The 15076-nt window shown below is 49.0% G+C and overlaps 1 protein-coding gene across 1 annotated transcript; it reads left to right on the top strand.

The window, feature by feature from the left end:
* The first annotated feature begins 378 nt into the window (after positions 1-378).
* On the top strand, positions 379-2778 carry LOC140136448 (uncharacterized). The gene has a single exon (XM_072158171.1). The coding sequence runs from the start codon at positions 379-381 to the stop codon at positions 2776-2778; it is 2400 nt and encodes a 799-aa protein (XP_072014272.1).
* The last annotated feature ends 12298 nt before the right edge of the window (positions 2779-15076 follow it).

Here is a 15076-nt window from a genome sequence, read left to right as displayed (position 1 = left end):
ATTTTTGCGAGATAACTACGCGATAGAGCGGGAGCCTTTACACCCAGCGCAGGAGCCTTTCGACCACGCGATAGATTGGAGGCCTATTCACCCAGATCCAGAGCTTTTACGCCAAGAGCAGGAGCTTTTGACTTGGATCAGGAGCCTATCGAGTACGCGATAGATCGGAGGCTTGTTCACCCAGCGCCAGAGCTTTTACACCCAGAGCATGAGTTTTTTGACTTACTCGAGATTGAAGAATCGACGTCCGCGTTAAGGCGGTTTGCGATTCAGTACACGGTGCCGGGGCTGCTTGGTTTTACGCCGGAGACGTTTTTGCAAGAGGCTCGGGGACTTGTCCTTGGTGCCCTTGTAGAAAACCGCGGGATAAAAGCGAAGATGATTCTTCGCTGCTGGATGGTGAAGACCAGACTTGAGACTGGGCTAGAAGTCAGAAAGGAAGCCGTATTTCATTCTGAACAAACGATTATTCTAGAGGCCACCGACCTTGGCGAGGTCTACGATACCTGGTCGGCCAGAATTCTCGAGAACATTTCTACCTTTATAAACCTAGGAAGCGGGTGGGTGTTTGAGTTGATTCAGAGCCTTGAGCTTCACACGGTGGAGTACGAGCCGTTGGGCGGCTCCTCGTACATCCCTCTCCCGGAGTTTTTAGCGAAAAAGACAGCGATCGTCAATCTCAAAAACGAGGACGACGCGTGCTTCAAGTGGGCCGTCACAAGGGCGATTAACATGGTCGGCAAAAACGCAGACCGAATCGACAAGGTCCTTCGAGAAAAAGCCACCGAGCTGAATTGGGACGGCGTGACATTTCCGACTCCCCTTTCCGACATCGGCAAATTTGAGAGAAGGAATCCGACCATTTCGGTGAACGTGCACGGTTTTGACGGAAAGAAAGTTTACCCTCTTCGGATCAGCGATCTTGATTGCCAACGCGAGGTCGATTTGCTTCTCATTTCCGACGAAGAAAAGCAGCACTACTGCGTCGTGAAAAGTTTGAGCAGATTGTTGAACACTCAAGTGTCAAAAGATGGACACGCTCGCCACTTTTGCCGGCGGTGCTACGCGTCCTACACCTCCAAGGAGCGACTGGCTGTGCACATCGATCTCTGCCGCTTGCACGAATCGGTGAGGATCGAGATGCCCGAAAAGGACTCCGTCCAGGAGTTCAAGAACCATTTCAGATCGCAAAATGTTCCCTTTGTCGTCTACGCCGACTTCGAGTCCTTCACGAAGCCCATCCACACCCGTCAGCCCGATCTTAACGGCAGCTACACGCAAAAGTACCAGAAGCACGACCCTTCGGGATTTTGCTACTACATCAAATGCTTCGATGACTCGCTATACAAGCAAGACCCGGTCGTGTATACCAAAAGATCGGAAGACGAGGACGTGGCTCAGATTTTTGTGGAGCGTCTCGAGGAAGACATTCGACGCATTTACCGACGGTTTAAATTCCCCCAAAATATGGTCTTCGACCAGCGGGAACGAGCTATCTTCGTGGAGTCGAGCGATTGCCACATTTGCAAAAAGCTCCTGACCCCTCTAGACGAAGAAAACCGCGTCGTTCGAGATCATTGCCATTTTACGGGCAAGTTTCGAGGAGCGGCGCACAACAAGTGCAACTTGCGGTATAAGAAGCCAAAATTCTTTCCCGTGATTTTCCACAACCTCGCCGGTTACGACGCTCACTTGTTCGTTAAAAATCTGGGCAAGACCGAAGGAAAGATCGACTGCATTCCAAACAACGAGGAAAAGTACATTTCCTTCACCAAGCAGATCGTCGTCGACTCCTTCGTTAACAAGGAGGGGAAAGAAGTCGAGGTCAAGCGCGATCTTCGATTCATCGACAGCTTCAAGTTTATGGCGTCTGGCCTATCCAAGCTCGTCGACAATCTCTCCAACTTTCCGACGATGAAAAAATTCTTCCCGAGCGAAGAAAAAAGAAGACTTCTCGTAAGAAAAGGGGTCTACCCGTACGATCACGTCGACTCTTTGAAAAAATTGGAGGAAACCCGTCTTCCGCCGAAGGCAGCCTTCTACTCCAGGCTCAACGAAGAGAACATTTCCGACGAAGATTACGAGCACGCTCAAAGGGTGTGGGAAAGCTTCGAAATGAAAACCTTTCGAGAGTACCACGACCTGTATCTTGAGTCGGATGTTCTCCTGCTAGCGGACGTATTCGAAAGTTTTCGAGAAGTTTGCCAGAAAAATTACGAGCTGGACCCGGCCTGGTACTTCACGGCGCCTGGACTCGCCTACGACGCCATGTTAAAAAAGACTGGCGCGCGGCTCGAGCTCCTGCACGACGTCGACATGATGCAAATGATCGAGAAGGGGATCAGAGGAGGCGTCTCGATGATAAGCACCCGGCATTCCGAGGCGAACAACAAGTACATGGGCCCTGATTTTGACCCGACGAAGCCCTCAAAATTTATTCAGTACCTCGACGCCAACAATCTCTACGGGCACGCGATGAGCCAGCCTCTGCCGACGGGAGGATTCAAGTGGATGAGCGTCAACGAGCTGCGAGACTGGCGACTCTGGCCTTGCATCGTTGAGGTTGACCTGGAGTATCCGAAGGAACTTCATGACCTCCACAGCGACTACCCGCTCGCGCCGGAAAGACTCGTCATCGACAAGGTTGAAAAGCTCGTTCCGAATCTGCGGGACAAAAAAAAAAATTCATCGCGGGATTCGGTTCGAGGAAAGCGCGTTCATGAAGGAGTACATCGACCTGAACACTCGACTTCGCAAGGAAGCCGCGAACGAGTTTGAGAAGGACTTCTTCAAGCTCATGAACAACTCCGTGTTCGGCAAGACGATGGAAAACATCCGGAATAGGGTCGACATTCACCTGGTGAATTCGAGAAAGAAAGCTAAAAAGCTCGCGGCAAAGCCAAACTTCGAGCGGCGCACTATTTTGACGAAAACTTGATAGCCATTCACATGAAGAGGACCAAGCTGCTTTTTGACAAACCGATCTACCTAGGCATGTCTATCCTCGACATTTCCAAGACGACGATGTACAATTTTCACTACGGGTACGTCAAGCCAAAGTACGGCGACAGGGCTAAGCTTCTTTTCACCGACACCGATAGTTTGGCGTACGAAATTCGAACCGAAGATTTTTACCGAGACATCGCCCCGGATCTTGACGCTCGATTCGATACTTCGAACTACTCGGCCGACCATCCGTCCGGGATTCGAACCGGCGTAAACAAGAAAGTGCTGGGCAAGTTCAAGGACGAGGCTGGCGGCAAGCAGATCGCGGAGCTTGTCGGTCTTCGAGCGAAGCTGTATGCTTTCAGAATGCACGAGGGCTCGGAAGAAAAAAAATGCAAAGGCGTGAAGAAGGCCGTCGTTAAAAAGAAAATTACTTTCGACGATTACAAAAATTGCCTTCTCAGCGGCGAGCCTCAGATGAGAAGAATTAACGTGATTCGAAGTTACAAACATGAAGTTTACACCGAAGAGGTCAACAAGATCGCGCTCTCTGCGAATGATGACAAGAGAATCGTCTTGCAGGATAAAATCCACACCCTGGCGCACGGTCATTACAAAACTGAATCCGGAGGCAGCTGAGTGTCATCGGGCACGATCATCAATTCTTGCCGAACAAACGCTCTTTTTGGCGCGCCTTCGGATAGGTAGTACAGGACAGGGTCGCCGGGAGTTTCGACAACGCTGTCGATCCCGTACGTCTCTATAGACCAGATGGGATCGGTAGCTCTCCTTCGCTCTCCCCTCGTCCTCTCCCGGTCTGTACAGATACCTCACCGCTACGTTAGATGGAAGCCGAACTTCATTTTTCCAACGCTGCGGCGCCGAGTGCGAGGCTTCGACTTTTTCTTTCTCGATCGCGTCCGACGGTTTCATTCCGATGAGGCGCGTTTCTTCGTTGTTCACCGCTCGGATAACTTTTGGCAGCCTAGCTACCCACTCGGTGCTCCTCGCGTTTCCGCCTCTAGCTTCTATCAAGATTTCCTGGGAATATTGGTGACCGAACAATCTTTCGGCCAAAGTTCGATTGAATCTTTCCACGATGGCCTGAGCCCTATGCTGACCGGGCTCTCCTCTCCGCACGCTGACGTTATGCTTTTTCGCGAGTTCGTTTACTTTTCCCATGAACTCCTTCCCTGGATCGACTTGCAAAAGGGTCGGCCATCGAAGCGGGCCTCTCGCGTAAATTTTTTCGAAAGCCTTGGCAACCTCCCCGAATATTTCGAGCTCAGCGGCTCAGCCTCTTGTACCTGCTCGCAACGTCTACCACGGTCAGAGCGTACTTGTAAAGCTTGCGCCCTTTACCCGGCCGGTCGTGAGGCAAAAAAAGCAGGTCGGCCTGGTGAACCTCGTTGGGAGTGCTCACGCGGAATTTTGCTCGAGGGATGTACTTCGGAGGCGGGAGGTAGATCTGCCAGATGGTCTGCTTTTTCAAAAAGTCCGCGGCTTTTTCTTTCGACGTCCCAGCTTCTTTCGCCAACTTGTCTATCGCTGAGACGCCTTTCCAGTATCATCTTGGACTGTAATAGATTTTTGAAAGTTCGCCTTCCATTTTCTTTATTTTCACGCGAGTTCGCGAAATTTTTCTAGCAGTCCGAATTTTTCGGCGTATTCTTCCAGCGCGTTCATATCTCGCCGATCGACCGAGTTTTCCCGAAGAAACTCGAGCGTTTTCTTCAAAATCTGAATTTCTTCCGTTCTTCCCGGGAAAATCCAAGGCGGTCTCAAGCACAGTCTCATTTTGTACCGATCCTTGTACCACGCGGCAAAGCACAGCAGCAAGGCGTGCGCCTGAACTCTTACCTTCTTTCCGTTGTACCCGCTCGCGGCAACGAATAGGTTTCCGAGACTCGTTCCGTTCCACGCGAAAAAGTCGCTCACGGACGTATCTTCCAGCTGTTCGAAGATTTCGTCGTCGGCTAGCTCAAAATAAATTGAATCGCCCATTTCGTCGGTTTATTTACAATAAACAAACATGATCGTTGCATTTTGGGTATGCGCTGGAAAAGTACAACTTAGCTCGCGAGGCGGAAAAAAATTTGGTTTATGAATTTGTGAAATAGAGCAAAAATAAAAGCGGAAAAATGAATTTTGAAAAATTCGAAAAACTGCGCGAGGAGCAGAAATCGAGCATCTTGAAATCGCGTCCCTTCGTTTTGCGACTTTGGAGAGAGAGAGAGAGAGAGCGCCTTTGAAAGAATTCCGTAAACTCGCGTACGATATTTTAAGCGCAGAAACATTCTACAGGATCGCCTACGACTACAAGCCTGTAAGAAGCTACTACAAGCTTGAGTACGACGCCGCAATTGCGGAAAAGTACCGTCCATTCGCGTACAGCGCGGAAAAAAGATTTTACAAAGACAGTCTCGCTCTTGTTGATGACCTACCTACATGCTTGGACTGCGGCGTCATTCAATCGGAATTGTATTTCACGAACGAGCCTCGGTGGCTAAAATAAAAAAACCCTTCGCACTTACGCGAAGGGGTTTTTTTTCTACGGGGGTAGGGGGCGTAGCCCCTTACACAAAGTTATACGCGAGAACTCCAATCGCGAGCATGCCAACTCCGACCAAGGCCAATTCTCCGTTCTTGATGGACTCAGTCTGCCCCTCGTTGAGATAATCGTACAAATGCGGTTCGGGCGGTAGGGGGTCTAGGAGTACCCCGGTGAGATTGTAATATTGCCGCATCGCGTCGTCGACGTCCACGAAGGTGCGATCCGCGTGATCCTGTTTTTTAAGCTGCGTATTAATATAGTCTATTCGCTGAAGGCGCGCTTGGTTCCAAGAATCGCGATCGTGCTGAAGTTGCTCCAAGGCGAGATCATGACGCTTGCGCTCGGCAGAACTCGAGAGAGTGCTAAATAAATAATTCGAGCCTGAGAAGGCGAGTGCGTTCACTAACGCACCTCCGCCCATCATAAGTATCGAAGCCATAGTTCTTTTATTTTACGCGTCGGCCATGATGTTCTCGGGAAGCCAACCCTGCGTGACGAGCCAGTCTCTCAACATTGTGGACGTCCATAGACTCCCCGCCAGTTTTGCAAACTCTTCGAGATCGAGCTGGCTCAAATTTGCAGGTTTCCATTTCAAAAATTTTTTCATCGCCATCGAGTTGGCGAATGTCAAGACGCTGAGCGTACCGGCGTGGTAGACGCCATTGACGATCATCTTTGCGGTGTCATCCGATTGCGACATCTTTTCTTTTATTATACGCTAAAAATCGTCAAAGTCAAATTTTTTTTCTTTAACCTCAGGCGGGCGCATGTCCGATTTCTTCGCTGGCACTTCGGGAACCCGCGACGACAATTTTTGATACACCAGATAGCCCCCGGCTGTTACAACGACGAACCCAAGCCCAGCGGCAGTTGCCCAACTCACGCTAGAACCCGCCGCGGGTTCTGAATGCGGGGCGGGGTCACCTTTTGGCTTTCTTCGAAGTCTTTTAGCTTGGCTGCCCTTTCTTTGCTCTTTTTTTGCTTTTTGCGATGGCGGTGCCGTTACTTTTTCATTCGGTTCCGGATGCCCGCTTTTTTCCCTTTCCTCGTAGTCTTTTAGCTTGGCCAATTTTTCTTTTTTTTTTGCCGCCGATGCTTTCCCCGCGGCGACCTTGTTAGGATCTTTTACTTTTGGCGGCGGGGGTACCGTTGCTTTTTCTTCGCTCATCTTTTATTATTACGGGAAGAATTTTTTATAGCGGCCAGCTTGCTTAGCGCTTGTTCAACGCTTGTTCAACGCTTGCTTAGCACTGCTCAGCGCTTACTCAGCAGCTTCGCCTACTTCTTCGGGAACTGGAAGTTCGGGCGCGTATGGAATTCTTTGAACGTGATTGCTCGTCAGCAACGCAAGTTCTAGCGGGCCCAGCATGTACCCCCACCTATGATGCAACCAGCACGTCCACTTTGACAGAGCTATGTCGATGAACGGTCCTTCGTTCAACGAGTCTTCCAGCGCATCGCGGTTAGCGATTACCAAGTTTCTCGGAAGAAATAATTCTACAATCTTCGTGTACGCCGTGACGGCGTGCTTTTTCATCGACCTTGTAACGAGCCCTCCCATGTAAGTTTCGTACCTCGCGTGAAGTTTTTGAAGCTCTTTTTTGGTCGAGACGCTCGATTTCATCCGACGTTATAATTTTTCCGAGGTACTCTCTGCTCTTTCCCGCCACGGCTATCTCGATTAAACGCTCGCGCAAATCTGACTGGGTCTCTTGGACGGTTTCCGGCGGGGGAGGTTCCGCCACAGCGGCTTGAACTATTTCGTCGATCGTTGTCATCGTTCTTTTTATTTTAAGATACACTCAGGCTGCCGATAGGATTATCGTTACGTTCGCGATGACGCTCGCGACGCTTGTGAGATACTCTAGCCACATTCTTGCCAAAAGTACGCCGTGGGTTGCTCCGTGATCAGAATCAGTTTGGAATGCTTGTGCTGAGCTAGCTTTTTTTTAATTTCTTTTTTTTCTTCCGAAGTTGGAACCACGTCATTTTCTCTCAGAGTTTCGATGAAACTGTCGCGATCCTTCGTGTAAAACAACGCCGTCCATTTGGTTTGCTCTCGGAGATCGGTCAGGACAGAATTGTACTTTTGAGTGAGAACCCAAACGGAGCAATCCATGTGCCTGCCGGAAAAAGCCAGTTTCGACAGCATTTGCTTTTTTTTGGTCATCGAGCGGTCGGCGCTGCAGTCGTCGATAATGAAAAGAACGTGCCCGTCTTGAATCCCAAACGTCTCGTAAGCAAATTTCAAAGAATCATTCAGCCAATCGTCTCCGAGAGCCCAGCTGGGATCAATCGGAATGACGCGGTCATCCTTGGAAAACCAAGGTCTATTCAAATAGGCTTTGTTGTGCATCCAGGTGGGACAGATAACGATGATATACTCGAAGAATCCTCTGTACTCCGTTTCGAGCAAGTCCAAAACGAATTCGGATTTGCCGCAGCCGGTAGCTCCGCAAATTATCGCGGAGTGCGCTTTCTTAGGAAACATTTTTATTTTACCGCTAGAACACACATTTCATCAGCCGACCATTCTCAAAGTTCAGCTGGGCATCTTGGACGTAGAAAACGTAGGCATTCAGCGCGCCGGCATTCTCGGCATCTCTCTCCATCTCGATTTGAATACTTTGGCTGACTCCTTCGACCTTTCTACCGGACCCATGAAGAGAATCATCATCGCTCGAACGCATGTCGATCCAGAGCCCGTATTTTGTGGTGAGGTACTCGGGAAGGGTCACGTCCGACAGCTCGGCTTCCTTGATGAAGTGCGGGGTCGTGCGATGCTTCCCGTCGGCAAAATGCTTTTGAATTTCTTCGAAGTGCTGATGAGGAAGCTGGCGAAGATTTGGTTCGGGACTCCGTCAATCATCGCGGAAACTTTTTTGATCTTCGGATTGTAAAATTTCTCCGAGTCCCGAGCGTAACTCGCTCCACCGTCGCCAGGATCCTCGAAAAGAATGAGTATGCCCTTCATGGATAGGGCACGCGGGGCCATGTTGATATTCCAAATGGTGTCCGATTTGTTCAGGCTTTCCTTGCTGTGTCTAACGACTCTGTCGTACACGATGTTGCTTTTTCCGTTGTACCGGTTTCTTATCGCCGTGGTCAGCTCGGAAGAGCTCACTACCTCGAACTCCAGATGGATGTTGCTCACCGAATACGAAGCCTCCGTGTCGGTGCTCGCGACAACCCGTCCGTAGCGATTGAATGTGAGCTCGTAGGAGAGTCGGTCTTTCAATTCATACTGAAAAAAGGGGTTGTGCGAGGAGAGCATTTCGAAGTCGAGAGGGATGAAGAACATATTGCCCAGAGCGGTTCCGATCGCGACGTCGGCGGTGTTTGCCCCCTTGTCCCCCGCGTTGATTCTGATTTTTCGCACGGCCTCCGACTGGATGCCTTGGTAAGCCGCATTCTCCCGCTCCTTGGAAGTTTTCCAGAGGTCCTGGTAGCACAGGAAGATATCCGCGTCGTTCAGACTGAAAACGCTTTGTCCCTCGAGCTTCACTTCTATCTTGCTCACGATCGCTCTTCCGAGGTTATTTACGATCTTCCTGTTCACGTCCGCGTTTCCACCGGTCGAAGACAGGTCCACCTTGAAAGAGAGCTTGCTGGTCCCGGGCACGATAGCATCGTTGCTTCCGAGATTAGGGAATCGCACGGTGAGAAGTTCGTTCTCGTCGATCTCGCTGGGAACGTGCGTAGTTCGAATCGTTCTGCGAATTCCTTTGACGCCTCGCGTTTTGCGAAGTTGGCGGTGAGGGTCCAATTTATAGCCGTAATTACTCGCCATTCTTTATTTACAATGCGCTTCAATAAAAAAAGAAATCAAAAATGGTGGACTTCGGCGAAGAAATAGCGATGGATCGCGCTGGCGAAGATTCGTTTGATGCAAGTGTTGGTGAAACAACTGGGGCAGTTGGTGGGCAGACTCAGAAAGAGGCGGACTTTGGAGGTGGACAGGCTGAGGTGCACCCCCAGAGACGTAGAGGAAGCGTTCCAACCGCCGAAGCAATTCCGACTGAGAGTCTAAGATCTCTTGAAGATCTTAGCGCGCGACTCGAAGCACTTCGCAATGAAAGTCCTTCCAGTTCAGAAGTATCTCCAGGGGCTTCCGTACATGAAATGACCCGAGTATTAAACAAGCAAAAAACGGAGCTGGCTAGGGACATGTTTCGCGATTACGCGGAGAAATTGGGGTACGAACACGAAGGAACCATTTTCACTCAAGAAGCAACTTTTTCGGTAGATGAAAAATCCGGACGAATCGAGGCAAAATACAGAGGAAAAAGTGCTTGGCTGACCAAAGATAATTTGATGGAATTTTACCCTCTAGACTCTATAGCGAGCCAAATCAAAGGTAGAGATCCAGGAGGAAGCGATTTCATTAGAATTGGTCTTGGGTTGAAAGATTACAAAAGGGGAACACCAAAAACGCAGAATTTGGCCAAAAAGGCGGAAAGCAGTACTAGTCGAGCAATCAATACCCCGGTACAACGGTCAAATCAGTCAAATGCGCGTAGAAATCCGTTTGCGGAGCGTTCTAGACAGTCGGTTCACGAATCGGACGAATTAGCCGAACAACTGCAAAATGATCCAATAGCCAATCGCGAAGAAGTCAATAATTTTTTGGACGCGCAGGGGCATCTCAAGAGACTCTCCGACGTGTACGAGCACTTGGTGAAAAGAAGAGACGAAAAAGCGAAAGAGCTGGAGAATTTGGAACCCCAAGGTCGCAGTTCCGTTAGCTTCGTTAATCCAACCTACGAAGGCGACGAAGGAGACCCCCTTTTGCCCGTAAGCGAAGAAGATGATGAGAAATCTAGAGAACTGGAAGAGGAAATCAAAACATTTGACCAGGCCATAGCCGACCAAGATGCTAAAGTCAGAAATTAACTCGTGCGTTTGCGGCAATCTATCGAAAATTTCATCGAAAGCGACAATAGTTTGCGCGATCGAATCAGCACGTTGTTTCGACGAGAGGGAGTTACTATCGCTTCGATCATAACCGCAATCGGCATGACGATATCGACGATCGTCGCATCGATAGTTGCGGCAACCAAATCAACGGTTTCTGCCATCACTCCTGCGCCAAAGCCAAAGCCAGACCCTGGTCCAAAACCTAAGCCCGACCCCGGTCCAAAACCTCCCGAGCCTCCAAAGCCAAAAACTTGGAAAGATTGGCTCAAGACTCAGCTGCAAAAAATCGCGAATCTTCTCGCAAAACTCGGGGACAAAACTTTGGTCGCGTTGCCGGCAATCATCGGAGAGTCGTGAACTTCGTTTTGAAAGCCGTTTCATCCGTGGCCGGATTTCTCGCCGAGCACCTTTGGGTATTCGCCCTTGCCGTCAGCGGAATTGTGTACGCTTCTGCGAAGGAAATTTACGACAAAAAAAATTAAACCCGCGGCAATCCGCCGCGGGTGTCAAAAAATTGCTCCCTACTTCAGCCACCAAAGTTTTGCCGCGAGACAGGCTATCCACACAAAAGTAAACGCAAGATCGACTTTCGCATTGTGCGCGGCTTTTTCTCGTTCTTCTACGAGCTTCTTCCTTTCACTGGGGGCTCTGTGAAGGATCCTTCCAAGCCCTAAAGTCAACGAAAGTTTCTTCTCATCGTGAGTTAGTGCCGGGTCTGGGTCCTCATGCCCCAGGGCTGCGCCTGCGGGCAGTTGCTCGCTGGCGAGTGGTTTCTCAGCCGGCTCGCTGGCGGGTGGTTCCTCAACCGGCTCGCTGGCGGGGCTTTGGTCGTCATTTACTTCCGAGTTGTACCCGAGGGGCATATCGCCCGACGCGATCTGAATAAAATTATTGTAGCCCTAGGACTTGGACCTCCATGTTGCTCGGAAGCATGTACAATCCGTGTCCGACGACGAAGTCTAATTTACTCCGAGCGTATTGCAAGGTTCTCTGGTACCTGTCGATCGAATCGGGAAGATCTACCGCGGAATTCACGGCATCTTCGACGTTCGCCAAAAATTGCTTTTGAGCGTCGAACGCCCCCCCAACCCCAAGAATGCTCGATCTCGCTTGGGCTTGAGCTCCGAGGATAGCCCAAACCAAAGTTCGAACGCTGTCGTTGATTCTTGAAACGCCAGCCCTGGTGAATCCGTTCGAACGGTCCAAAACGAAAGATCCTATCACGGCCATGGCATCGCCCTTTCGAATTGACACGTCGGTTATGCCCGGATCGTGATCGAATAACTGCTCGATGTACTCGACATCGTCCGTTTGCTCGTCTACTCCCCCAAATGCTTGCCCTTGAAAATGCACTTTCCAGTTCATCGACTGCTTGTAGCCACCACCATTCGTGAGCTCGCTCCATTTTTTAGTCGTGACGAACTTCCAATCGTAAAATTTCTTGCGAAAAAAGTACGATCCCATTCCGTTCGAAAGATCGAACTTCTGCCTCCAGTTGGACTTGGAAGAGATCCCAAACTCCGCGCAAATTCTTTCAAACGCATTTTTGTCTACGCCGTTGTTCAAAGGATTCCAAGAATCTTCGGCGGGTGTCGGGCAGCTCATTTCCGACAAAATTCTCCTGATTTGATAGTAGGCGTGAAACCTGAAGACCGACCTGACCATAGGATCCCGGTGTCTGAGATGCTCCTTCGACACCCCGCAACCGGTGGTGGTTGCGCACCAGACCGCAAAATTCAGTTGTATTTGCCAGAAGATTAACTGATCCGCCAGCCAGTTGTCGTACACGGTTTTGTCGGTAATTTTGGGAAGCTTGTAGTTAGCCCAAATGTTCGGAAACCTCGCGTGAAAACCGCTCTTTTTGTTCACCCGAATTTCTTGGTTTACTAGACTGAACATGTGAGTGGGTTCGAAGGAACCGCCAGTTCGTGGTTGAAAATCTTGATTGTACTCCATTTATTGTAAAATAAAGAAAATGAGTTTTGTGACAATTACCGGCACCGGCAAAGGAAAACCTTATCGCCTGTTGCAAAGTATAGACAATAACGGCAAAAACTTAAAAATTGGAATCAAAAGGATCTCGGGCCGAGTAGGATGGTTCAACGTCGAAGAAGAACTCGAATGGAGGTACACTCAAGAAGGGGGAGGACCTTCAGAAGCGATAAAAATAAGCCCAAGGCTGTATAATTTTGACATGCTCGTAAAAGAATTCACGAGTCAAATTGACGGTCTCGAATTCGAAGTCGACAAAGGCGATGGAAAACTCGACATGACAATTCCCGAGCAGTATGAGATTTGGTTTCCAGCCCGTGTTCGAGGAATGTTCGGATTGGACGACGACGAAGGGTGGCTAGCGACCGGTGAATACACGGGAGATCGAGCGATCGAATTTTTACCTCGAAGAATTCTCGTGTACCTGAATCAGCTGTCAACCACGGGCAATCTCGTAAACAACGACGACGTTCTGCAGGGAGGTCGAGTTCTTGGGTCTATAGATCTCTCAAACGCCGCATTCGGAGAATACTTCGTTTCGACCTACGAAAAGCCGAGTTTCAAAAAACTGCAAAACGGAGACATCCACGAGCTCAACTTCGACTTCAAAGTGCAATGGAAAAATTCTTCGAGAAAACTCGACAATCACGATCAGCCGCTGGATTTGGAATTGGAAATCCGATAGAATAAAAGAAAGAATGTCTATCTGGGGACCAACGATCGAAACGGAATCGACGCCAACAGCTGGCGAAGATCTGGATCTTTCCGCGTACGTCAAAAAAACTGGTACGAGAATGACCGGAAGGATTAACATGGGAGATAAAAAAATAACGGGGTTGATGGATCCAACCGATCCGCAAGATGCAGCTACTATGGGGTCCGTGACCAGCCTAACCTCATGGTTAAACGACAGAAAAGTTTCGAAGGATGGCGACTCGATGACCGGCGAACTCGCTATGAGTGGCAATAGAGTCACGGGTCTCGGAACTCCCACGGACAGCGAGGACGCTGTGACAAAAGAGTACGTAGACAGCCTCGTGCAGCACGAGCACGAGGTCAGCCTCCACGCCGTTGGTAGGTACATAGTCCTACCGAACGAAGAAGACGGAACCAAAACGTACTTTTCTGTAAGAGCAAAAAAGAACGTCGATTTGGACGATAATAAATTGGTAGAACTAAAGAACGATGTAAAAGATGGTACGCACACATTCAACGCAAATACTAGAGATATTGCAATTACATCTAGAGTTTTATCGAGAGTAGCTAACCCTCTTTCCGATAAAGATTTGGGTATTATGCAACTAAGCGACAATCTCATGGGTTTTTTCAATCCAAATCTACAAGCACCATGGGTCCTTTTATTTTCGGCAAAACCTGGAATGCTCGCAAATATAGAATCTCTCTTTACATTTCTACATCCTACCACAAATAAACATACCCATTTCACGATTAGGTGGAATAATGGAAGAGTTACTTACTCAATAACCAATCTATTAGACCCCGTGTCGTATCAGGTGGATACTACACATCTCAATCACTTCACGATCGAACACATTGGAAACAAACTCTGCTTTTGGATAAATGCCGAGCAAAAAGGCTCGTACAACTTGGATTTGGGCAATCTTGCTTCTTGGAGATTGGGTGTAGACGAGCTTGGTATACTAAGCCTTTACAACAGAAATCTAAATAAGCAAGAAATCGTCCAGCACTTCGTCGACAATCATGTTCAAAACTTCACGAACGACGAAGTTTTGATATAATAAAAGATGGTATTGAAAAAACCTAGTGCACCACAAATGTATCCCGATCTTCCCGAAGATCGACAGCCAGCGACCGGAGAGCAATTAGAGAGCGAGCAAGGAGTCCAATTCCGATTGAATGAGATTTCCAAGATCAGAGATTTCCTGGAAAATGAGGTCAACCAAAGAAACCAGCTCAGACGAACGTATAAAACTTTTTGGAACGTTTTTTATAACACCGCTCAAGTTTCCGGGCTCATCGCGGTTGGATCGGGCGCTGGGGTTGTGGGGACGCTGGCTACGGGGGTCGGCGCCGTCGTGAGCATTCCTCTCGGTGGAATCGCAATTGCTGGGGGTCTGATTAGCGGAGTTTGCGTAGCCCTCGGAAAAGTGACGATGAAAAAAATTCAAAAACATGAATGCGTCAAACAAAGCGCAGAGTCCAGCTTGAATACTATAAATAATCTTGTTTCAAACGCCCTACGAAACGGACAGGTGAGCAACGAAGAATTCCACCATATCCTGCGGGAAATGGAGAATTACAGGAGCCACAAAGCTAGTATAAAGCACACAACGCGTGCCAGTCTTATTGAATTGACCACTGACAGAGAAAAAGAGATTCGCGCGGAAGCCGAAAAGGTCGGAGTGGAACGTGGAAAAAAAGCAGCTCTGGAGACTATCCTCAATACCGCTGGGTTGAAGAGCGAGGCAAAAAATTAGAATTTAATTTTGTTGTGTGGAAATAAAGGCAATGGCGAATAAAAATCAAAAATCAGACGAAATGCAAAACCCGGATGAAGATCTGGCCGAAGTAGTAAGTATGCTGGAAGCCGACATGAGATGGTATACGACAAGAATTCTAAGGAATGAGAAAGACATTCATACTCTTAATACAATCATTGGAGCGTGCATGGTCGGGGTGTGTGGC

This window comes from Amphiura filiformis, chromosome 16 (assembly GCF_039555335.1).
Source record: "Amphiura filiformis chromosome 16, Afil_fr2py, whole genome shotgun sequence".
In the NCBI taxonomy this organism is placed as follows: Eukaryota; Metazoa; Echinodermata; class Ophiuroidea; order Amphilepidida; family Amphiuridae; genus Amphiura; species Amphiura filiformis.
The sequence above is the reverse complement of the archived record's forward strand: the minus strand, read 5'-3'. Positions and strand labels throughout refer to the sequence as shown.